The 26,957-nt window shown below is 47.5% G+C and overlaps 1 protein-coding gene across 2 annotated transcripts in view; it reads right to left on the bottom strand.

The window, feature by feature from the left end:
* The window catches only part of LOC140125905 (ras-related and estrogen-regulated growth inhibitor), a 102,976-nt gene that overhangs the window by 23,208 nt on the left and 52,811 nt on the right, over positions 1 to 26,957 (bottom strand). For both annotated transcript variants that reach the window (XM_072144803.1, XM_072144802.1), the window contains exons 3-4: positions 25,755 to 25,811; positions 2,694 to 2,767 (exon numbers count right to left, since the gene is read on the bottom strand). In XM_072144803.1, the coding sequence (XP_072000904.1) occupies positions 2,694 to 2,767; positions 25,755 to 25,811 (131 nt within the window). The remainder of the gene's footprint in view (positions 1 to 2,693; positions 2,768 to 25,754; positions 25,812 to 26,957) is intronic.

Here is a 26,957-nt window from a genome sequence, read left to right as displayed (position 1 = left end):
GTACATGCGCAAAGGAGGCGGAGTAACATCGGACCTGACCGATCCCTAGAGGTATACTCTGATTGGATCAGCAACGATCTCCCCACCCCACTCTCGACTCGGAACAAATGAGTCGAAGTGAGGGGCGTACCCACAATGACTGGGTCACGGACTGACACTAAGTGGATCGGATGCGTGGGCCGGGCCTCCCCTACTGTCATTGGACGATGCGATCAGGCCCCCAGTGATTACGTCACCATAGTAGTCTATATATGATACCGGCGGGTTTGGTGTGCCGTATTATTAGCCCCGATCCCCCTGAGGACGCCACGGCATGTGGCGAAACATGTCGGGGGGGCTCGTTTGTTAGGTTTTAATTCAGAGGCAGGGACAGCTAGGCAACCTAGGGTGAAATATGAATTAATCAGGAATATAGCTAGCTAGCTGCAGTATTGAGTATTCAGACCATTAGACAGAGGATACTGGCGAGAGGTGCACAGCACCGTGTGGTTGTTACCTCAGTAACACTGGGGGGCTAGACCTGTAACCCTAAGGGCAGTACTACACAAAAGTGGGTTATAGTAACCTAGTGTGAACTGAACCCAATAAACAAACACGGATCCCCTCCACAGTATAAAATACAGCTACAGTCTCTTAATCTCATATTCGGTGACTGTGCACACTACCAGTTCCCTATATCTATTCGGAGATGATGCGTACTACTTGGTAATCCTGAAAGCTGCCCCCTGCACTCTGTAAAATTTTAAAACATAATATTGGATGAAGCTTTATCAATCTTTTAATAAATATCAATAAAAGTTACTTTTTAGTGACCATTGGGTTCATGTGTCCCAATTGGACAATTTTTCACATTAAAAAAACAAAATGGGATTTGTTACTCACTCCTCAGATCTTAGCCCCCACCACTGTGCTCCTGTACAGCTCCTCCCACCTGCTCCTTCACAGAGGTCAAAGCCTGGTGAGCTGATATTAGTGGGAGAGGGAGGAGCTGTACAGGAGCACAAAGGTCAAGGCCAAGTTCTGAGGAGTGAGCATGTTGTTTTTGAAATGCAGCCAAACCAAAGCCCAACCCCAACCCCTTACCTTTTCAGGGTGCAAGGTAAGTTATAACACACAATTATATTGTAATGCAAATGGTTATAAAAGGCACAGAGGCATTTTTGCACTGCAGGTGTGACAGACTTCTGCAACCTGTATGGACTTCTGGGCACCGGTCCATCAAAAGGAGGCCCTGGAGTTCAGCGTAGAGCCACAAGAATGATAAGGGGTATGGAGAGTCTCAGTTATGAGGAAAGATTAAAACAACTAGATTTATTTAGTAATTTATATAAATATATAAATGGTCCATACAAAAAATATGGTGGTAAGTTGTTTCAGATTAAATCAAATCAAAAGACGAGGGGGCACTGTCTCTATTTGGAGAAATCAAGGTTTAATCACCAGAGGCTTCTATACTATGAGAACTGTCAATCTGTGGAATAGCCGAGCTCAGGCGCTGGTCACAGCAGGGACAGCAGAGGGCTCAGGAGCAGAGCACAGAGGGGACAGCAGAGGGCTCAGGAGCAGAGCACAGCAGGGACAGCAGAGAGCTCAGGAACAGAGCACAGCAGGGACAGCAGAAGGCTCAGGAGAAGAGCATAGCAGGGGTGGCAAAGGCCTCAGGAGCAGAGCACAGCAGGGACAGCAGAGAGCTCAGACGCTGGTCACAGCAGGGACGGCAGAGGGCTCAGGAGCAGAGCACAGAGGGGACAGCAGAGGGCTCAGGAGCAGAGCACAGCAGGGACAGCAGAGAGCTCAGGAACAGAGCACAGCAGGGACAGCAGAGAGCTCAGGAGCAGAGCACAGAGGGGACAGCAGAGGGCTCAGGAGCAGAGCACAGCACGGACAGCAGAGAGCTCAGGAACAGAGCACAGCAGGGACAGCAGAAGGCTCAGGAGAAGAGCATAGCAGGGGTGGCAAAGGCCTCAGGAGCAGAGCACAGCAGGGACAGCAGAGAGCTTAGGCGCTGGTCACAGCAGGGACAGCAGAGAGCTCAGGCGCTGGTCACAGCAGGGACAGCAGAGAGCTCAGGCTCTGGTCACAGCAGGGGCAGCAGAGAGCTCAGGAGCAGAGCACAGCAGGGACAGCAGAGAGCTTCAAGAAGGGTCTAGATGCCTTTTTACACCTAAATAACATTGCTGGTAATGTTATATAGAATTGTTTCACCTAAATGCAATCCCTTCCCTTCCTTGGTTGAACTTGATGGAGTGTCTTATGTCAACCGTATAAACTATGAACCTGTCTCTTGTGAAAAGGAGGTCCCTGGTGACAGGTTCCCATTAAGGGCTAGAAACTCCTCAGGGGCAGTCCAGGTCTAGGTTAGGGTGTAGCCATTAGGGAGTAAGCACACGCTGAGCCTTCCTACAGGTGATATACGGTGAATGGGTTACTATGAGAACGGTCAATCTGTGGAATAGCCTGCCTCAGGCGCTGGTCACAGCAGGGACAGCGGATAGCTTCAAGAAGGGTCTAGATGCCTTTTTACACCTAAATAACATTGATGGTTATGTTATATAGAATTGTTTCCCCTAAATCCCTTCCTCATCCAATCCCTTCCCTTCCTTGGTTGAACTTGATGGACAGGTGTCTTTTTTCAACCGTAGAAACTATGAAACTATGAATGGCAGTAATCTGATTAATGACAAATATTTTACCTGACCCGCAGTGTCCAGCAGTTCCATGGCCACGGCTTCGTCATCTATGGTAGCCTGATGGCGGTATGTGGATTCTGATAGAGACAAAACGCTGTGAATAACGTGCAGCGACCACATAGAAACGACTACAGATGTCACTATATTCTGTACAATCATAACCCTATTTATTGTTATTAGTACAGTTTTATTGGTGTTATATTTAATGTTCATGTCCTCCCATTGCACCTCTATAATAATCTAGCAATATTTCACCTTATACAATGAGGCAGATTTACTTACCCGGTCCATTCGCGATCCAGCAGCGCGTTCTCTGCGGTGGATTCGGGTCCGGCCGGGATTCATTAAGGCAGTTCCTCCGACGTCCACCAGGCTGCGCTGAAGAGCATCAGAACGCACTCAAGTTCACGGGCCTATTCCTAGTGAAGGAAAGTGCAAGCTTTTTTTTTAAATGCGACGGTTTTTCCGTATCAGTCGGGTTTTCGTTCGGCCACGCCCCCCGATTTCCGTCGCGGGATGCGACGGAGTTTTATCCTGAGAACAACCCTGTGTCTCTGATTTCCTCCTGAGCTCATAATCATCCTGAATTTGACTCCTCTCCAATATACTGACCGGTTCCCCGTGAGGACCAACCTAACAATACTTTACATAGAGACGATGGTGGTAAAGCCCTAATGGCACAGATGTTACACCTTCGTTGTCCTCTACCCAGAGTTTCTGGTTGTCTCTGCCTAGGACCAGGAAGCAAACAGGTTCTCTGGTTGGTTAGTACGAGGATAACAAGAAAAAACCCAACATATTCAAGTGGTGTAGAAAAACTTCATAAGTCCAAGTGCTGCATTGCCGCTGAGTACTGTGTCCCATGTGGTAACTTGTAGTTAGGGTTAGTACCGCACCACTGAGCGTTCCCTTCACTGCAATTAGGAGCTTTGGACTGGAAAGACATGTGACCCCCTGGCCCTAACTGGTGGCCTACAGGTTAAAGCAAAAGCTTGCTGTACATAGAAGGTATGGTACCCCTCATTAGCGGCTCGGGGTCAGCCTCCGCAGAGAAGACTCTTGCCCTGGGCGTGGGGCCCGTTTGATGCACATGCTTTGGGCGTATTGGAAATTGGGACAATGGGAAGAGAGTTTTGAATCTGATAGTGAAAGTACTTGGTGAAGTCTCAACGTCCCCTCCCACTGTACTGGGCATGTTTAATAATGGGTTAGTAGAACGTTATACCAAGCTAGATTGCCATGTATTGGTTGCGTCTAGAGATGAGCGAACATACTCGTCTGAGCTTGATGCTGGTTGGAGCATTAGCGTACTCGAAACTGCTCGTTGCTCGGACAAATACTTCGCCCGCTCGAGAAAATGGCATCTCCCGCCGTTTTGCTTTTTGGCGGCCAGCAACAGAGCCAATCACAAGCCAGGAGACTCTGCACTCCACCCAGCATGACGTGGTACCCTTACACGTGGATAGCAGTGGTTGGCTGGCCTGATCAGGTGACCCTGGAATAGACTAGCCCCTGCCCGCGCTGCTCGGATCATTCTGTGTCTGGATGCCGCTAGGGAGAGAGCTGCTGCTGGTCAGGGAAAGCGTTAGGGTGTTATATTAGAATAGTGTTAGGCGGGAGTGATCCTACAAGAACCCAACAGTCCTTCTTAGGGCTACAATAACGTTATACTTTTTTTTTTTTATTTGCTTGTGGCTGGGCTTGCTGGCACTAGTAGTGCAGCTAGTATCATATTGTGAGGAATTTGCTGGGAGACCTGCGACCGTTGTGTTTAGCTCTTAGTGACACGCATATCCACCTCAAACACCGAAGTGGGACAATTTATTAGGGGTTTGATTAGAATTAGGCAGAGTCTGCTGATTTATTTATTTTTTACCTTTATTTCATTTTATAGCTCAAAGTCATCAGGCACAGCACAAAATCCAGTTGTGTGCTGTCAGTGTAGGTTAGAAACTAGCCATAGCAATAGGATAGCATCGTTTTGTTAAAAAAAAAAAAAAAAATAAAAAAAAAAATAAAAAATTAAAAGTTTACACTTTAATTTGGAAAATGTTTAACCCAGGGCTAGGGGTAGAGGACGAGGGCGTGGACGTGGGCGTCCAACTACTGCAGGGGTCAGAGGCCGTGGTCCTGGGCGGGGTGAGACACCACCTGCTGATGAGGGAGCAGGGGAACACAGCAGAGCTACACTCCCTAGGTTCATCATGTCTCAAGTTACTGGGACTCGTGGTAGAGCACTGTTGAGGCCAGAACAGTGCGAAGAGGTGATGTCGTGGATTGCGGACAATGCTTCTAGCCATTTGTCCACCAGTCAGTCTTCCACGCAGTCCACCCATGTCACCGAAATCAGCACTCCTCCAGCTCCTCCACCTCAGCCTCCTTTCCCCCAGTCTGCTCCCTCCCAGCAAAATTTGGCATTTGAACCGGCATACTCTGAGGAACTGTTTTATGGACCCTTCTCACAGTCACAAACCACTTGTCCGGTTGCTGCTGAGCAATTTTCCGATGCCCAGGTTTTCCACCAGTCGCAGTCTGTGGGTGATGATGACATTATTGACGTAGTGGAAGAAGTGTGTAAAGAGGTGTCGGACGATGAGGAGACACGGTTGTCAGACAGTGGTGAAGTTGTTGTCAGGGCAGGAAGTCCGAAGGGGGAGCAGACTGAGGGATCGGAGGATGATGAGGTGACAGACCCAAGCTAGGTTGATAGGCCGGGTGAACACAGTGCTTCTGAGACGGAGGCGAGTCCTATAGCAGAACAGGTTGGAAGAGGCAGTGATGGGGCCAGACGGAGAGGCAGGGCCAGAGCTGGTGCATCAGCGCCAAATGTTGCCCGTAGTCAAGCTCCCGTGGCGAGGGCTAGATTTTCAGAAGTCTGGAGGTTCTTTAAAGAAACACCGGATGACCGACGGACTGTGGTGTGCAACCTTTGCCAAACCAGGATCAGCAGGGGTTCCACCACTACTAGCTTAACTACCACCAGTATGCGCAGGCATATGAATGCTAAACACCCCACTCAATGGCACCAAGCCCGTTCACCTCCGGCCGGGCACACCACTGCTCCTTCCCCTGTGTCATCTGCTAGTCAGCCCCCTGCCCAGGACCCTGGCCCAAACACCTCCCGTGAGAAAACCCCATCTTCGCCTCCACGATCCTCCACAGCATCCACCAGCGTTCAGCTCTCCATACCCCAGACGCTGGAGCGCAAAAGGAAGTATAGCGCAACCCACCCACACGCCCAAGCCCTCAACGTCCACATCTCCAAGTTGCTTAGCCTGGAGATGCTGCCCTATAGGCTGGTAGAGACCGAGGCCTTTCCAACCCCCTCATGGCGGCGGCCGCCCCTCGGTATTCGGTCCCCAGCCGCCACTACTTTTCCCGATGTGCCGTCCCAGCCCTGCACCAGCACGTGTCAGAGAACATCATCTGTGCCCTGACCAACGCCGTTTCTGACAAGGTCCACCTGACCACGGACACGTGGACGAGTGCTGCCGGGCAGGGCCACTATATGTCGCTGACGACACATTGGGTTAACTTGGTGGAGGCTGGGACCGAGTCTGACCCTGGGGCTGCTCATATACTGCCGACGCCGAGGATTGCGGGGCCTACCTCGGTCCAGGTCTCAAAGGCCTACTATGCCTCCTCCTCCTCCCACCTCTCCTCCACCTCCTCCTCCTCCGAATTACCATCCGTGGGCATGGCGCCATCAGTCGGTAGCTCTAGGCACAGCAGCAGTGCCATCGCTAAGCGACAGCAGGCGGTGCTCAAACTGCTGAGCCTAGGCGATAAAAGGCACACCGCCCAAGAGCTATTACAGGGCATCACGGCGCAGACTGATCTGTGGCTGGCACCGCTGAACCTGAAGCCAGGCATGGTTGTGTGTGACAACGGCCGTAACCTGGTGGCGGCTCTGCCACTCGGCAGACTGACACATGTGCCATGCCTGGCCCATGTGTTAAATCTCATAGTTCAGCGTTTCCTCAAGACATACCCCAATCTGTCTGATTTGCTCACGAAGGTGCACCACATCTGTGCGCATTTCAGGAAGTCCAGCACTCTCAGGGCAGCGCAGCGCCGCCTCCAACTGCCCGTTCACCGACTGTTGTGCGACGTGCCCACGAGGTGGAATTCAACATTAACCATGTTATCCAGAGTTTACCAGCAGCGCAGAGCGATTGTAGACTGCCAGATGTCAACTTCCACCAGAACTGGTAGTCAGGTCAGTCAGCTTCCTCAAGTCTACAATGAGGAGTGGACGTGGATGTCTGATATCTGTCAGGTGCTGAGTAACTTTGAGGAGTCAACACAGATGGTCAGTGGCGATGCCGCCATCATCAGCCTCACCATCCCGCTGCTTGGCCTGTTGAAAAACTCTCTGGTCAGCATGAAGTCGGAAGCTTTGCGCTCGTCACAAGAGACGGGGGAAGAAGATTCCCTTGTTGATAGCCAAAGCACCCTTAGGTCTGTTTCTCAGCGCATATCGGAGGAGGTGGAGGAGGATGAGGAGGAAGAGGAGGAGAATGTTGGCGAGACAGAAGAGGGGACCATTGTTCAGTCCTTCACTGTTCAGCGTGTATGGGCAGAAGAAGAGGAGTTGGAGGAGTTGGAGGAGGAGGAAATGGGCAGTCAGGCCAGTGAGGGGAATGAATTCTTGCGCGTTGGGACTCTGGCGCATATGGCAGATTTCATGCTAGGCTGTCTATCCCGTGACCCTCGCGTTCAAAGAATTTATTCCAGCACCGATTACTGGGTGTTCACTCTCCTGGACCCACGGTACAAGCAAAATCTTTCCACTCTCATCCCTGGAGAGTAAAGGAGTGTGAGAATGCATGAATACCAGCAGGCCCTGGTGCACAAGCTGAAACAGTATTTCCCTTCTGACAGCGCTAGCGGCAGAGGGCGTACTTCTGCGGGATAAGTAGCGAGGGAGAGTAGGCGAGCAGGCAGCTTGTCCAGCACTGGCAGGGGTACGCTTTACAAGGCTTTTGCCAGCTTTATGTCACCCCAGCAAGACACTGTCACCTGTCCCCAGTCTCGGCAGAGTAGGGCTGATCTTTACAGAAAGATGGTGAGGGAGTACGTAGCTGACCATACCATCGTCCTAAATGATCACACAGCTCCCTACAACTACTGGGTTTCAAAGCTGGACATGTGGCACGAACTGGCGCTGTACGCCTTGGAGGTTCTTGCCTGCCCTGCCGCTAGCGTGTTGTCCGAGCGGGTTTTCAGTGCAGCTGGTGGCATCATCACCGATAAGCGTACACGCCTGTCGACTGACAGCGCTGACAGGCTGACGCTTATGAAGATGAATAAAGCCTGGATTTCTCCGGATTTTCATTCTCCACCAGGTGAAAGAAGCTCAACCTGAATAATGTATGCACTCCTCCTCCTCATTGTCCTCCTTCTCCTCCTCTTTGTACACTAAAGCATAGGAAACTGGCTATTTTTTGCCAGGGCCAACTGGCTCTAGCTATAGTACTCTATGTATTTAATTTTTCTGGAGGGCCACCTACCCGGTCCTCTGTTTTAAGCAATTTTTGGGAGTGCCACATACAGGCACTCAATCTATTTAATTTTTCTGGAGGACCACCTACCTGCTCCTCTGGTTTGAAAACTTTTTTGGACTGCCACATACAGGCACTATCCAAATTAAATTGTCTCCATAGCAGCCTCCACATGTCGTCTTTTTAGCTGCCTCCACACGTTGTCTCCATTGCTACCTCCACACGTCATCGCCATAGCTGCCTCCAAAAGTCGTCCATATAGCTGCCTCCATACATTGTCTCCTTATCAAACGAACTGTGTCAGGCAGAATTTTGGGTTGTTTTCATGGATTCCACATCAAACTTGTTAACTTTGTCGCCACCCTGCTGTGTAATCCACAAAATATACTGGCAAACTTTTATCATTTACCGATATTATTTCAGCGCTTCTTGCGCATCTGTTTACATTCCCCTCACCCGCCATATCCCAAACTTATAAGAACGCTACTACACTTGATCTTATACAAAAGGTTCTTAGAAGTGCTGTTTGGGGAGTAGCCTAGAGACAGGGGCTTGGATTGGCGAAAGCTCGCCTGGCAGCGGAGCGCCAGCTCCATCTCAAGATCCAACTAACATAGTTTTAACTGCAGCACCTTTAATCTACTACTAGTTCACTGCCTCCATACATCGTCCCCTTATCAAACGAGCTGTGTCGGGCGAATTTTGGGTTGTTTTCATGGCTTCCACATCAAACTTGTTAACTTTGTCGCCACCCTGCTGTGTAATCCACAAAATATACTGGCAAACTTTTATCATTTACCAATATTATTTCAGCGCTTCTTGCGCATCTGTTTACATTCCCCTCACCCGCCATATCCTAAACTTATAATAACGCTACTACACTTGATCTTATACAAAAGGTTCTTAGAAGTGCTGTTTGGGGAGTAGCCTAGAGACAGGGGCTTGGATTGGCGAAAGCTCGTCTGGCAGCGGAGCTGTATATATAGTGATTGCTGGGGGAGCTCTATATTGTGATTGCTGGGGGAGCTCTATATAGTGATTGCTGGGGGAGCTGTATACAGTGATTGCTGGGGGGGCTGTATATTTAGTGATTGATTGCTGGGGGAGCTCTATATAGTAATTGCTGGGGGAACTCTATAGTGATAGCTGGGGGGGCTGTATATATAGTGATTGCATGGGGGGCTGTATATATAGTGATTGCTGGGGGAGCTGTATATATAGTGATTGCTGGGGGAGCTGTATATAGTGATTGCTGGGGGTACATCCACATGTGTATAGGAGGAGAGAACATGTCAGATACTTGTGTAGCTGATGTCTGTGTCTCTCACATGTGTACAGGAGGAGAGAACATGTCAGGTACCTGTGTAGCTGATGTCTGTGTCTCTCACATGTGTATAGGAGGAGAGAACATGTCAGGTACTTGTGTAGCTGATGTCTGTGTCTACCACATGTGTATAGGAGGAGAAAACATGTCAGGTACTTGTGTAGCTGATGTCTGTGTCTACCACATGTGTATAGAAGGAGAGAACATGTCAGGCACTTGTGTAGCTGATGTCTGTGTCTCTCACATGTGTATAGGAGGAGAGAACATGTCAGGTACTTGTGTAGCTGATGTCTGTGTCTACCACATGTGTATAGGAGGAGAAAACATGTCAGGTACTTGTGTAGCTGATGTCTGTGTCTACCACATGTGTATAGAAGGAGAGAACATGTCAGGCACTTGTGTAGCTGATGTCTGTGTCTCTCACATGTGTATAGGAGGAGAGAGCATGTCAGGTACTTGTGTAGCTGATGTCTGCGTCTCACATGTGTATAGGAGGAGAGAACATGTCAGATACTTGTGTAGCTGATGTCTGTGTCTCTCACATGTGTATAGGAGGAGAGAACATGTCAGGTACTTGTGTAGCTGATGTCTGTGTCTCACATGTGTATAGGAGGAGAGAACATGTCAGATACTTGTGTCGCTGATGTCTGTGTCTCTCACATGTGTATAGGAGGAGAGAACATGTCAGGTACTTGTGTCGCTGATGTCTGTGTCTCACACATGTGTATAGGAGGAGAGAACCTGTCAGGTACGTGTGTAGCTGATGTCTGTGTCTCACATGTGTATAGGAGGAGAGAACATGTCAGGTGCTTGTGTAGCTGATGTCTGTGTCTCACATGTGTATAGGAGGAGAGAACATGTCAGGTACGTGTGTAGCTGATGTCTGTGTCTCACATGTGTATAGGAGGAGAGAACATGTCAGATACTTGTGTCGCTGATGTCTGTGTCTCTCACATGTGTATAGGAGGAGAGAACATGTCAGGTACTTGTGTAGCTGATGTCTGTGTCTCACACATGTGTATAGGAGGAGAGAACCTGTCAGGTACGTGTGTAGCTGATGTCTGTGTCTCACATGTGTATAGGAGGAGAGAACATGTCAGGTACTTGTGTAGCTGATGTCTGTGTCTCTCACTTGTGTATAGGAGGAGAGAACATGTCAGGTACTTGTGTAGCTGATGTCTGTGTATCACATGTGTATAGGAGGAGAGAGCATGTCAGGTACTTGTGTAGCAGATGTCTGTGTCTCTCACATGTGTATAGGAGGAGAGAACCTGTCAGGTACTTGTGTAGCTGATGTCTGTGTCTCACATGTGTATAGGAGGAGAGAGCATGTCAGGTACTTGTGTAGCTGATGTCTGTGTCTCTCACATGTGTATAGGAGGAGAGAACATGCCAGGTACATGTGTAGCTGATGTCTGTGTCTCTCACATGTGTATAGGAGGAGAGAACATGTCAGGTACTTGTGTAGCAGATGTCTGTGTCTCTCACATGTGTATAGGAGGAGAGAACCTGTCAGGTACTTGTGTAGCTGATGTCTGTGTCTCACATGTGTATAGGAGGAGAGAGCATGTCAGGTACTTGTGTAGCTGATGTCTGTGTCTCTCAGATGTGTATAGGAGGAGAGAACATGCCAGGTACTTGTGTAGCTGATGTCTGTGTCTCTCACATGTGTATAGGAGGAGAGAACATGCCAGGTACTTGTGTAGCTGATGTCTTTGTCTCTCACATGTGTATAGGAGGAGAGAACATGTCAGGTACTTGTGTAGCTGATGTCTGTGTCTCTCACATGTGTATAGGAGGAGAGAACATGTCAGGCACTTGTGTAGCTGATGTCTAAGTCTCACATGTGTATAGGAGGATAGAACATGTCAGGTACTTGTGTAGCTGATGTCTGTGTCTATCACATGTGTATAGGAGACGAGAACATGTCAGGTACTTGTGTAGCTGATGTCTGTGTCTCACATGTGTATAGGAGGAGAGATCATGTCAGGTACTTGTGTAGCTGATGTCTGTGTCTATCACATGTGTATAGGAGGAGAGAACATGTCAGGTACTTGTGTAGCTGATGTCTGTGTCTCACATGTGTATAGGAGACGAGAACATGTCAGGTAGTTTTGTAGCTGATGTCTGTGTCTCTCACATGTGTACAGGAGGAGAGAACATGTCAGGTACTTGTGTAGCTGATGTCTGTGTCTCTCACATGTGTATAGGAGGAGAGGACATGTCAGGTGCTTGTGTAGCTGATGTCTGTCTCTCACATGTGTATAGGAGGAGAGAGCATGTCAGGTACTTGTGTAGCTGATGTCTGTGTCTCTCACATGTGTATAGGAGGAGAGAACATGTCAGGCACTTGTGTAGCTGATGTCTGTCTCTCACATGTGTATAGGAGGAGAGAACATGTCAGGTACTTGTGTAGCTGATGTCTGTGCCTCACATGTGTATAGGAGACGAGAACATGTCAGGTAGTTTTGTAGCTGATGTCTGTGTCTACCACATGTGTATAGGAGACGAGAACATGTCAGGTAGTTTTGTAGCTGATGTCCGTGTCCCTCACATGTGTATAGGAGGACACAGCTTGTTAGCAGATAAAGCAAAGACATTAGCAATGCTTTACTATACCTTATCCACACACACATGAGCAGGGGGAGGTGAGGGGAGGGTTAACAGCAGTGACATCACTTCCTGTCTCCATGTGCCCAGCCTTATTTACATAATAAAGATGATGATTTTTCAATGATTAATGTGTGAATTGGCTAGAAAAAGGCTGGGATGGAATCCTTGTGAGCTGCTCCATCAGTGCTTACAGAATTAGTTACAGAGAACTGATGACAGGTGTCAGGGCCGGATTAAGGTTGGTGGGGGCCCCTGGGCGCAAAATCGGGTGGGGGCTCACATTGAATGTAGTCTAGACAGGGAACAGCAATCGCTATATACTGCTCCCCAGCAATAGCTATATACAGCCTCCCTAGTAATACTAATATACAGCACCCTGTAATTAATATATATATATAGCTCCCAGTAATCACTATATACAGTCCCCGGTAATCACTGTTTACAGCCCCCCAGTAATCACTGCTTGCAGCCCCCCAGTATTCACTGTATACAGCCCCCAGCAACCACTATGTACAGCCCCCTAGCAATAACTGTATATAGTTCCCCCAGCAATCACTATATACAGTTCCCCCAGCAATCACTATATACAGCTCCCCCAGCAATCACTATATACAGCTCCCCCAGCAATCACTATATATACAGCTCCCCCAGCAATCACTATATACAGCTCCCCCAGCAATCACTATATACAACTCCCCCAGCAATCACTATATACAGCTCGCCCAGCAATCACTATATACAGCTCCCCCAGCAATCACTATATACAGCTCCCCCAGCAATCACTATATACAACTCCCCCAGCAATCACTATATATAAAGCTCCCCCAGCAATCACTATATATACAGCCCCCCGTGCAATTACTATATATACAGCCCCCCCCAGCAATCACTGTATACAGCTCCCCCAGCAATCACTATAGAGCTCCCCCAGCAATCATTATATAGAGCTCCCCCAGCAATCACTATATACAGCTCCCCCAGCAATCACTATATACAGCTCCCCCAGCAATCACTATAAACAGCTCCCCCATCAATCACTATATATACAGCCCCCCCAGCAATCTCTGTATACAGCTCCCCCAGCAATCACTATATATACAGCCCCCCGTGCAATTACTATATATACAGCCCCCCCAGCAATCACTGTATACAGCTCCCCCAGCAATCACTATAGAGCTCCCCCAGCAATCATTATATAGAGCTCCCCCAGCAATCACTATATACAGCTCCCCCAGCAATCACTATATATACAGCCCCCCCAGCAATCACTATATACAGCTCCCCCAGCAATCACTATATACAGCTCCCCCATCAATCACTATATATACAGCCCCCCCAGCAATCACTGTATACAGCTCCCCCAGCAATCACTATATAGAGCTCACCCAGCAATCACTATATAGAGCTCCCCCAGCAATTACTATATATATACAGCCCCCAGCAATCACTATATATACAGCCCCCAGCAATCACTATATACAGCTCCTCCAACAATCACTATATACAGCTCCCCCAGCAAATCACTATATACAGCTCCCCCAGAAATCCCTATATAGAGCTCCCCCAGCAATCACTATATACAGCTCCCCCAGCAATCACTATATATACAGCCCCCAGCAATCACTGTATACACCCCCCCCCAGCAATCACTATATACAGCTCCCCCAGCAATCACTGTATACACCCCCCCCCAGCAATCACTATATACAGCTCTCCCAGCAATCACTATATAGAGCTCCCCCAGCAATCACTATATACAGCTCCCCAAGCAATCACTATATATACAGCCCCCAGCAATCACTGTATACAGCCCCCCCAGCAATCACTATATATACAGCTCCCCCAGGAATAACTATATATACAGCTCCCGCAGAAATCACTATATACAGCTCCCCCAGCAATCACTATATACAGCTCCCCCAGCAATCACTATATACAGCTCCCCCAGCAATCATTGTATACAGCTCCCCCAGTAATCACTAAATATACAGCTCCCCGAGCAATCACTATATATACAGGTTCCCCAGCAATCACTATATATACAGATCCCCCAGGAATCACTATATATAGAACTCCCCCACCAATCACTGTATACAACCCCCCCAGCAATCACTGTATACAGCTCCTCCAGCAATCACTATATACAGCTCCCCCAGCAATCACTATATACAGCTCCCCCAGCAATCACTATATACAGCTCCCCCAGCAATCACTATATACAACTCCCCCAGCAATCACTATATACAGCTCCCCCAGCAATCACTATATACAACTCCCCCAGCAATCACTATATACAGCTCCCCCAGCAATCACTATATACAGCTCTTCCAGCAATCACTATATACAGCTCTCCCAGCAATCACCATATATACAACTCCCCCACCAATCACTATATACAACTCCCCCAGCAATAACTGTATACAACCCCCCCCCCCAGCAATCACTGTATACAGCTCCCCCGGCAATCACTATTTACAGCTCCTCCAGCAATCACTATATACAGCTCCTCCAGCAATCACTATATACAGCTCCCCCGGCAATAACTGTATACAACCCCCCCCCCCAGCAATCACTGTATACAGCTCCCCCGGCAATCACTATATACAGCTCCTCCAGCAATCAATACATACAGCTCCCCCAGCAATCACTATATACAGCTCCCCCAGCAATCACTATATACAGCTCCCACAGGAATCACTATATACAGCTCCTCCAGCAATCACTATATAGAGCTCCCCCAGCAATCACTATATATATACAGCTCCCCCAGCAATCACTATATATATACAGCCCCCAGCAATCACTATATATACAGCCCTCAGCAATCACTATATACAGCTCCTCCAACAATCACTATATACAGCTCCCCCAGCAAACCACTATATACAGCTCCCCCAGCAATCACTATATAGAGCTCCCCCAGCAATCACTATATATACAGCCCCCCAGCAATCACTATATACAGCTCCCCCAGCAATCACTATATATACAGCTCCCAGCAATCACTATATATACAGCCCCCAGCAATCACTGTATACACCCCCCCCCAGCAATCACTATATACAGCTCCCCCAGCAATCACTATATACAGCTCCCCCAGCAATCACTATATAGAGCTCCCCCAGCAATCACTATATATACAGCCCCCAGCAATCACTGTATACAGCCCCCCCCCCCAGCAATCACTATATATACAGCTCCCCCAGGAATAACTATATATACAGCTCCCGCAGAAATCACTATATACAGCTCCCCCAGCAATCACTATATATACAGCTCCCCCAGCAATCACTAAATATACAGCTCCCCGAGCAATCACTATATATACAGGTTCCCCAGCAATCACTATATATAGAGCTCCCCCAGCAATCACTATATATAAAGCTCCCCCAGCAATCACTATATACAGCTCCCCAGCAATCACTATATATACAACTCCCCCACCAATCACTATATACAACTCCCCCACCAATTACTGTATACAACCCCCCCAGCAATCACTGTATACAGCTCCTCCAGCAATCACTATATACAGCTCCCCCAGCAATCACTATATACAGCTCCTCCAGCAATCACTATATACAGCTCCCCCAGCAATCACTATATACAGCTCCCCCAGCAATCACTATATACAACTCCCCCAGCAATCACTATATACAGCTCCTCCAGCAATCACTATATACAGCTCCCCCAGCAATCACTATATACAGCTCCCCCAGCAATCACTATATACAGCTCCCCCAGCAATCACTATATACAACTCCCCCAGCAATCACTATATACTGCTCCTCCAGCAATCACTATATACAGCTCCCCCAGCAATCACTATATACAGCTCCCCCAGCAATCACTATATACAACTCCCCCAGCAATCACTATATACAACTCCCCCAGCAATCACTATATACAGCTCCCCCAGCAATCACTATATATACAACTCCCCCACCAATCACTATATACAACTCCCCCAGCAGTAACTGTATACAACCCCCCCCCCAGCAATCACTGTATACAGCTCCCCCGGCAATCAATATATACAGCTCCTCCAGCAATCACTATATACAGCTCCCCCAGCAATCACTATATACAGCTCCCCCAGCAATCACTATATACAACTCCCCCAGCAATCACTATATACAACTCCCCCAGCAATCACTATATACAGCTCCCCCAGCAATCACTATATATACAACTCCCCCACCAATCACTATATACAACTCCCCCAGCAATAACTGTATACAACCCCCCCCCCCCCCAGCAATTACTGTATACAGCTCCCCCGGCAATCACTATATACAGCTCCTCCAGCAATCACTATATACAGCTCCCCCCGCAATCACTATATACAGCTCCCCCAGCAACCACTATATACAGCTCCCCCAGCAATCACTATATACAGCTCCCCCAGCAATCATTGTATACAGCTGCCCCAGCAATCACTATAGATACAGCTCCCCCCAAATCACTATATACAGCTCCCCCAGCAATCACTATATACAGCTCCTCCAGCAATCACTATATACAGCTCCCCCAGCAATCACTATATACAGCTCCCCCAGCAATCACTATATACAGCTCCCCCAGCAATCACTATATACAACTCCCCCAGCAATCACTATATACAGCTCCCCCAGCAATCACTATATACAGCTCCCCCAGCAATCACTATATACAGCTCCCCCAGCAATCACTATATACAGCTCCCCCAGCAATCACTATATACAACTCCCCCAGCAATCACTATATACAGCTCCCCCAGCAATCACTATATATACAACTCCCCCACCAATCACTATATACAACTCCCCCAGCAATAACTGTATACAACCCCCCCCCCAGCAATCACTGTATACAGCTCCTCCAGCAATCACTATATACAGCTCCCCCCAGCAATCACTATATACAGCTCCCCCAGCAATCACTATATACAACTCCCCCAGCAATCACTATATACAACTCCCCCAGCAATCACTATATACAACTCCCCCAGCAATCACTATATACAGCTCCCCCAGCAATCACTATATATACAACTCCCCCACCAATCACTATATACAACTCCCCCAGCAATAACTGTATACAACCCCCCCCCCCCCCAGCAATCACTGTATACAGCTCCCCCGGCAATCACTATATACAGCTCCTCCAGCAATCACTATATACAGCTCCCCCAGCAATCACTATATACACAGCGCCCCCAGCAATCACTTTATACAGCTCCCCCAGTAATCACTATATATACAGCTTCCCCAGGAATCACTATATATACAGCTCCCCCAGCAATAACTATATACAGCTCCCCCAGCAATCATTGTATACAGCTCCCCCAGTAATCACTATATATACAGCTCCCCCAGCAATCACTATATATACAGCTCCCCAAGTAATCACTATATATACAGCTCCCCCAGCAATCACTATATACAGCCCCCAATCACTATATATACAGCTCCCCCAGCAATCACTATATATACAGCTCCCCCAGGAATCACGATATATACAGCTCCCCCAGCAATCACTATATACAGCTCCCCAGTAATCACTATATATACAGCTCCCCGAGTAATCACTATATATACAGCTCCCCCAGCAATCACTATATACAGCCCCCAGCAATCACTATATACAGCTCCCCCAGCAATCACTATATACAGCTCCCTCAGCAATCACTATATACAGCTCCCAGCAATCACTATATACAGCTCCCCCAGCAATCACTATATATACAGCTCCCCCAGCAATCACTACATATACAGCTCCCTCAGGAATCACTATATATACAGCTCCCCCAGCAATCACTATATATACAGCTCCCCCAGCAATCACTATATATACAGCTCCCCCAGCAATCACTACATATACAGCTCCCTCAGGAATCACTATATATACAGCTCCCCCAGCAATCACTATATATACAGCTCCCCCAGTAATCACTATATATACAGATCACACAGGAATCGCTATATACACAGCTCCCCCAGCAATCACTATATACAGCCCCTATAATAACTATATACAGTCCCCTATAACTGTATACAGACTCCCAGACTACATACATAAACTCCTATATAAAATAATAATATTGTACTCACCTTCCATCATTCCCGCTATGCTTGCCGATCTCCTTCCCTTCCCTCATGGTGTCAGTCAGTGTCTTTACAGCAGAGGAGAAGCAGGGCGCCGCCATCTTTGTATACCTCCGACGATCGTCTATGGTAGAGCAGGGAACTTATAGTTCCCTCTCTCTGCCATTGACTGAAGTCGGAGCACATCTGCAGGACACGACTCTCACATGTGTATAGGAGGAGATAACATGTCAGGTATTTGTGTAGCTGATATCTATATCTCACATGTGTATAGGAGGAGAGAACATGTCAGATACTTGTGTAGCTGATGTCTGTGTCTCTCACATGTGTATAGGAGGAGAGAACATGTCAGGCACTTGTGTAGCTGATGTCTGTGTCTACCACATGTGTATAGGAGGAGAGGACATGTCAGGTACTTGTGTAGCTGATGTCTGTGTCTCACACATGTGTACAGGAGGAGAGAACCTGTCAGGTACTTGTGTAGCTGATGTCTGTGTCTCACATGTGTATAGGAGGAGAGGAAATGTCGGGCACTTGTGTAGCTGATGTCTGTGTCTATCACATGTGTATAGGAGGAGAGAACATGTCAGTCACTTGTGTAGCTGATGTCTGTCTCTCACACATGTGTATAGGAGGAGAGAACATGTCAGGTACTTGTGTAGCTGATGATTGTGTATCACATGTGTATAGGAGGAGAGAACATGTCAGGCACTTGTTTAGCTGATGTCTGTGTCTCACATGTGTATAGGAGGAGATAACATGTCAGGTACTTGTGTAGCTGATGTCTGTGTCTCACACATGTGTATAGGAGGAGAGAACATGTCAGGTACTTGTGTAGCTGATGTCTGTGTCTCACATGTGTATAGGAGGAGAGAGCATGTCAGGTACTTGTGTAGCTGATGTCTGTGTCTCACATGTGTACAGGAGGAGAGAACCTGTCAGGTACTTGTGTACCTGATGTCTGTGTCTCACATGTGTATAGGAGGAGAGAACATGTCAGGCACTTGTGTAGCTGATGTCTGTGTCTCTCATTTGTGTATAGGGGGAGAGATCATGTCAGGTACTTGTGTAGCTGATGTCTGTGTCTCACATGTGTATAGGAGGAGAGAACATGTCAGGTACTTGTGTAGCTGATGTCTGTGTCTCACATGTGTATAGGAGGAGAGAACATGTCAGGTACTTGTGTAGCTGATGTCTGTGTCTCTCACATGTGTATAGGAGGAGAGAACATGTCAGGTACTTGTGTAGCTGATGTCTGTGTCTCACATGTGTATAGGAGGAGAGAGCATGTCAGGTACTTGTGTAGCTGATGTCTGTGTCTCACATGTGTACAGGAGGAGAGAACCTGTCAGGTACTTGTGTACCTGATGTCTGTGTCTCACATGTGTATAGGAGGAGAGAACATGTCAGGTACTTGTGTAGCTGATGTCTGTGTCTCTCACATGTGTATAGGAGGAGAGAACATGTCAGGTACTTGTGTAGCTGATGTCTGTGTCTCACACATGTGTACAGGAGGAGAGAACCTGTCAGGTACTTGTGTAGCTGATGTCTGTGTCTATCACATGTGTATAGGAGGAGAGAACATGTCAGGTGCTTGTGTAGCTGATGTCTGTGTCTCTCACATGTGTATAGGAGGAGAGACATCAGGTACTTGTGTAGCTGATGTCTGTGTCTTTCACATGTGTATAGGAGGAGAGAACATGTCAGGTACTTGTGTTGCTGATGTCTGTCTCTCACATGTGTATAGGAGGAGAGAACATGTCAGGCACTTGTGTAGCTGATGTCTGTGTCTACCACATGTGTATAGGAGGAGAGGACATGTCAGGTACTTGTGTAGCTGATGTCTGTGTCTCACACATGTGTACAGGAGGAGAGAACCTGTCAGGTACTTGTGTAGCTGATGTCTGTGTCTCACATGTGTATAGGAGGAGAGGAAATGTCGGGCACTTGTGTAGCTGATGTCTGTGTCTATCACATGTGTATAGGAGGAGAGAACATGTCAGTCACTTGTGTAGCTGATGTCTGTCTCTCACACATGTGTATAGGAGGAGAGAACATGTCAGGTACTTGTGTAGCTGATGATTGTGTATCACATGTGTATAGGAGGAGAGAACATGTCAGGCACTTGTTTAGCTGATGTCTGTGTCTCACATGTGTATAGGAGGAGAGAACATGCCAGGTACTTGTGTAGCTGATGTCTGTGTCTCACACATGTGTATAGGAGGAGAGAACATGTCAGGTACTTGTGTAGCTGATGTCTGTGTCTCACATGTGTATAGGAGGAGAGAGCATGTCAGGTACTTGTGTAGCTGATGTCTGTGTCTCACATGTGTACAGGAGGAGAGAACCTGTCAGGTACTTGTGTACCTGATGTCTGTGTCTCTCACATGTGTATAGGAGGAGAGAACATGTCAGGTACTTGTGTAGCTGATGTCCGTGTCTATCACATGTGTATAGGAGGAGAGAACATGTTAGGCACTTGTGTAGCTGATGTCTGTGTCTCTCACATGTGTATAGGAGGAGATAACACGTCAGGTACTTGTGTAGCTGATGTTTGTGTCTCACATGTGTATAGGAGGAGAGAACATGTCAGGTACTTGTGTAGCTGATGTCTGTGTCTCACATGTGTATAGGAGGAGAGAACATGTCAGGTACTTGTGCAGCTGATGTTTGTGTCTCACATGTGTATAGGAGGAGAGAACATGTCAGGTACTTGTGTAGCTGATGTCTGTGTCTCACATGTGTATAGGAGGAGAGAACATGTCAGGGACTTGTGTAGCTGATGTTTGTGTCTCACATGTGTATAGGAGGAGAGAACATGTCAGGTACTTGTGTAGCTGATGTCTGTGTCTCTCACATGTGTATAGGAGGAGAGAACATGTCAGGTACTTGTGTAGCTGATGTCTGTGTCTCTCACATGTGTATAGGAGGAGAGGACATGTCAGGTACTTGTGTAGCTGATGTCTGTGTCTCTCACATGTGTATATGGGCCCCCACCAACCGTAATCCCCCAGCAATCATTATATACAGCTCCCCCAGCAATCATTGTATACAGCTCCCCCAGCAATCACTATATACAGCTCCCCCAGTTATCCCTGTATACAGCTCCCACAGCAATCACTATATAGAGCTCCCCCAGCAATCACTATATATACAGCCCCCCTCCCAGCAATCACTGTATACAGCCCCCCAGCAATCACTCTATACAGCTCCCACAGCAATCACTATATACAGCTCCCCCAGGAATCACTATATATACACAGCTCCTCCAGCAACCACTATACAGCTCCCCCAGCAATCACTATATGCAGCTCCCCCAGGAATCACTATATATACACAGCTCCTCCAGCAACCACTATACAGCTCCCCCAGCAATCACTATACAGCTTCCCCAGCAATCACTATATATACAGCTCCCCCAGCAAATCACTATATACAACTCCCCCAGCAATCACTATATATACAGCTTCCCCAGCAATCACTATATATAGCTCCCCCAGTAATCACTATATATACAGCTCCCCCAGGAATAACTATATATACAGCTCCCCCAGCAATCACTGTATATACTGCTCCCCAAGCAATCATTGTATAAGCTCCCCCTGTAATCACTATATGTACAGCTCCCCCAGCAATCATTATATATACAGCCACCAGCAATCACTATATATACACAGCTCCCCCAGTAATCACTATATATACAGCTCCCCCAGTAATCACTATATATACAGCTCCCCCAGCAATCACTATATACAGCCCCCAATCACTATATACAGCCCCCAATCAATCACTATATATACAGCTCCCCCAGCAATAACTATATATACAGCTCCCCCAGCAATCACTATATACAGCCCCTAGCAATCACTGTATACAGCCCCCAGCAATCACTATATACAGCTCCCCCAGCAATCACTATATACAGCCCCTAGCAATCACTGTATACAGCCCCCCAGCAATCACTATATATACACAGCTCCCCCAGCAATCACTATATACAGCCCCCAGCAATAACTATATATACAGCTCCCCCAGCAATCACTATATATACAGCTCCCCCAGCAAATCACTATACAGCTCCCCCAGCAATCACTATATACAGTCCCCTTTAATTACTATATACAGTCCCCTATAGCTGCTATATAGAGTCCCCTATAACTGTCTACAGACTCCTATTATAAATATATACACTCCTATATAAAATAATAATATTGTACTCACCTTCCATCATTCCCGCTATGCTCGCCGACCTCCTTCCCTTCCCTCAAGGTCTCAGTCAGTGTCTGTACATCAGAGGAGCAGCAGGGCACCGCCATCTTTGTATACCTCCGACGATCGTCTATGGCAGAGCTCTCTCTCTGCCATTGACAGAAATCGGAGCACATCTGCAGGACACGGCCCGGGGAGCCCGGCTCCAAATACACTGTAGGCGATGTGGGAGGTCATGTGACCGCCCGAATTGCCCACATTTTGTGGGGGCTTCATTTAGAGCAAAGTGTTGGGGCCCCGGGGCGTGCGCCTCGGGCACCCCCTTCCTATAATCCGGCCTTGAAAGGTGTCCTATAAAGAGCAGGAAGAGCCGTCTCTTATTAGTGAACTGAGCCTAATGATCTAGCTCACTTAGAAGAGCAGGACTTCCCATCACTACTCTGAAGTGGGGCGTGCGCGGGCAGGGGACGCTGCAGACGGTCAGCCTTTGTGTGACTGTGTCTCCTCATATATTCTTCCTCTATTCCACTCCATCCAGGGAGCGGAGACTGAGACACAGGCACACACATGCTGCAGCTGCCCCCATCCTAGGGACTCGCTACACGCTGCTGGCAGGGATCCACGAAATGAGATAGAAACTTTTATAAACTACTGAAATGTTTCTCACATAAGTATTTTTTAAATTAGTAAAGCAAAGGCCATTGGAATCTGTCCCCAGCTAAAATGACATTCTTGGTGACAGGTTCCCTTTAAGGTTATTCTCAGGGTATCTTGAGAGACAAGTGGAAATGGTAAGATATGGTTAGGGTTAGGGTTATTGTTAAAGTTTTGGTCTCTTTCCAATGGGGATGGGAAGGGTAAGGGCTTGAATAAGGGTTATCGATAGGGTTTGGTCAGGGTTTAGGTTAGGGTTAAGTTATGATTAGGGTTATTGCTATGGTTTGGGTTTCCTGATAAACCAGCGGGGATGGTAGGATAGGGTTATGGTATAGAGATAAAGGAGTCATTCATTTGTGTAAGGAAAAGTGATAACATTTTCTAATATATTTTCCTCATGGTTTTCTAGATCTCTGCTTGCTGTCATTCTATAGAAAGCTTCCATGTTAGTAATCTGTCCATGGTCATGTGATGAACACGCCGCTGCACAAGCCATTAGTATCATAGAGAGTAATTAGAGCTGTGTGACATCACATGACCAGGGATATAACGAGCTGTGCACCTGTGTGACATCACATGACCAGGGATATAACGAGCTGTGCACCTGTGTGACATCACATGACCAGGGATATAACGAGCTGTGCACCTGTGTGACATCACATGACCAGGGATATAACGAGCTGTGCACCTGTGTGACATCACATGACCAGGGATATAACAAGCTGTGCACCTGTGTGACATCACATGACCAGGGATGTAACGAGCTGTGCACCTGTGTGACATCACATGACCAGGGATATAACGAGCTGTGCACCTGTGTGACATCACATGACCAGGGATATAACGAGCTGTGCACCTGTGTGACATCACATGACCAGGGATATAACGAGCTGTGCACCTGTGTGACATCACATGACCAGGGATATAACAAGCTGTGCACCTGTGTGACATCACATGACCAGGGATGTAACGAGCTGTGCACCTGTGTGACATCACATGACCAGGGATATAACGAGCTGTGCACCTGTGTGACATCACATGACCAGGGATATAATGAGCTGTGCACCTGTGTGACATCACATGACCAGGGATATAAGGAGCTGTGCACCTGTGTGACATCACATGACCAGGGATATAACAAGCTGTGCACCTGTGTGACATCACATGACCAGGGATATAACAAGCTGTGCACCTGTGTGACATCACATGACCTGGGATATAACGAGCTGTGCACCTGTGTGACATCACATGACCAGGGATATAACGAGCTGTGCACCTGTGTGACATCACATGACCAGGGATATAACGAGCTGTGCACCTGTGTGACATCACATGACCAGGGATATAACGAGCTGTGCACCTGTGTGACATCACATGACCAGGGATATAACGAGCTGTGCACCTGTGTGACATCACATGACCAGGGATATAATGAGCTGTGCACCTGTGTGACATCACATGACCAGGGATACAATGAGCTGTGCACCTGTGTGACATCACATGACCAGGGATATAACAAGCTGTGCTCAGAGCAGAGATGAGCAACTTACGTGTAGAGGAAGTAGAAGCTGAGATACTAGGCCCAAACCCCCAGTAACTCTGATGGGAACATGTCACTCAGCAGCTACCCCTGTGGTAGCCCCCAACACTGCTAATGCCTTAAGATCTGAAGGATACCCTAATAACTCCTATCGTGAGAAAGGACTCATTTACACAATTGTTCATGTTCTGCATCGCTGATTGTGAATGAAAACGAAGAATAGAAATTTCACTGAGATCAGGTATGAAGGAAAGATTTCCTCCAGTCTCATCCTCTTTAGCAGGTCCTGTTTATGGCACGTTACCCCTGCTAAAAATTCTCACTATCCCTAACCCTTGACATGAATAGGGCACAGGATCAGGGTCTCATCTAATAGAACAGTGATGGTGAACCTTCTAGCGGCCGAGTCCCCAAACTGCAACCCAAAACCCCCCTTATTTATTGCCAGGTGCCAAACAAAAATTAAAGCTGTAACTTATTACTCCCTTTCAACAACTTTCAATCATATTGGCCTCTTGAGGACAGCAACACAGTAGAAAGATGGAAAATTTTCATCATTTTAGCTTCTTCCAGTGTCCCTCTGTACACAGAGAAAATCGTGATAATTCGGCCCTTTCTACTTATTCTCCCTCTTCCTACAGTCCCAAATAGCAAAGTAAGTATCGAAATATGACTGAAAGCAGCATCTTTTAAGTAGCTTGGAACTGCAGGAAGATTCTTTGAATCCTGTCTGGTGTGCTGGGGCGGTGGCCTGAGTGCCCACAGAAAGGGCTCTGATTGCCGCCTCTGGCACCTGTGCCAGAGGTTCGCCACCACTGTAATAGAACATCTATTCCATATGGACCATATTAGATCTACAGTATGATGCACTAGGCTCAGATTATCTAGAAGATCCTTATTCATGTCTAGTTTGTCTAAGACTTTAGTACATTGGAATATTATCTCTCAGTGGGAAAACGTATTCATTTTGTAGCTCCGAACCAATAGAATAGACAATAAATGAATTATTTGGGACACTGGATCCTACAGCTTTAACCATTCAGTCAAGAGTTCTATAAAAAAATTGATTTACCCAAGAAAATAATAGAATGCAGAAGTTATTACAATAAGACATCTATGTCTGGGTCTTACCTAAGGTCGGGTCATACTCCCAAATGAATCGTTTGGTTAGAAATCTCACCAGAAGAGCTGGAAAAAAATGGACATTAGGAAATTCCATGTTTAATGACCGGACATAACACAATGTACATTGTCAAGGCATCAGCCACAAAAAGTCATGACATTAAGTGAAGTTACCAGACACTGGGCAAGACAGAGGGGTGACAGCATCCAGGTGGAGCGGACTGACCTCCTTATCATCCAATATCATCGCATCTGATTTTATTGCATCTCATTTAAATATAAAACTGAGTGTATATATATGTTTATTGTGGGAGATTTGGCCAAGTAGAGACCAGTAGAGAGTGGTAGCGGGGTGCTGTGATGCAGATCAAGACAGTGACACCAAGGTACAGTCCACACTCTCAGCTCTGCTCAGCAGCTTTATGCTGGCTGATTAGGCTGTTCCCACCACCTGTGTCCAAGGTGCTGGACAACACAACCTCAGCACTAAGGCCTTGCATAATAGGAAAACCTAGGGGAAACATACCACCCATCCACAGTTAACCCCTTCAGTGTCTCACATACCCTCCCCCTCTGTTTGACCCTGTGGGGGTGAACACTTTTGGCCATCAGACAGTGGGTACGAGACAGCGCATCAGCATTCCCATGCAGCTTTCCTGCTCGATGTTCTACCGTGAACTTGAAATTCTGTAACATTAGGAACCACCTTGTGACCCTGGCATTCCTCTCTTTAGCCTGACTCATCCAGGTGAGGGGAGAGTGATCGGTTACTAGCGTAAACTGTCGCCCTATCAAGTAATACCTCAGGGATTCCAGAGCCCATTTGATCGCCAAGCACTCCCTCTCAACTATACTATAGTTCTTTTCAGGAGGTGTGAGCTTGCGGCTCAGGAATGTCACAGGATGTTCCTCACCCTCCACTACTTGGGACAGTACAGCCCCTAAGCCCACGTCCGAAGCGTCAGTCTGCACAATAAAGGTCTTGGTGAAGTTAGGGGTGATCAGTACCGGTCCCTCGCACAAAACCGTCTTCAGTCGCTGAAACGCCCCCTCAGCCTCTTCACTCCACTTTACCATCACCGACCTGCTACCCTTGGTCAGGTCAGTCAGGGGTGCCGCTATGGTAGCAAAATCAGGAATAAATCGGCGATAATAGCCCACTATGCCTAGGAAAGCCCTCACTTGTTTCTCGCTCACAGGTCGTGGCCACTG

The sequence above is a fragment of the Engystomops pustulosus genome, chromosome 4, assembly GCF_040894005.1.
Source record: "Engystomops pustulosus chromosome 4, aEngPut4.maternal, whole genome shotgun sequence".
NCBI lineage: Eukaryota > Metazoa > Chordata > Amphibia > Anura > Leptodactylidae > Engystomops > Engystomops pustulosus.
Note: the sequence above shows the minus strand (reverse complement) of the source record. Positions and strands in the feature narration are given on the sequence as shown.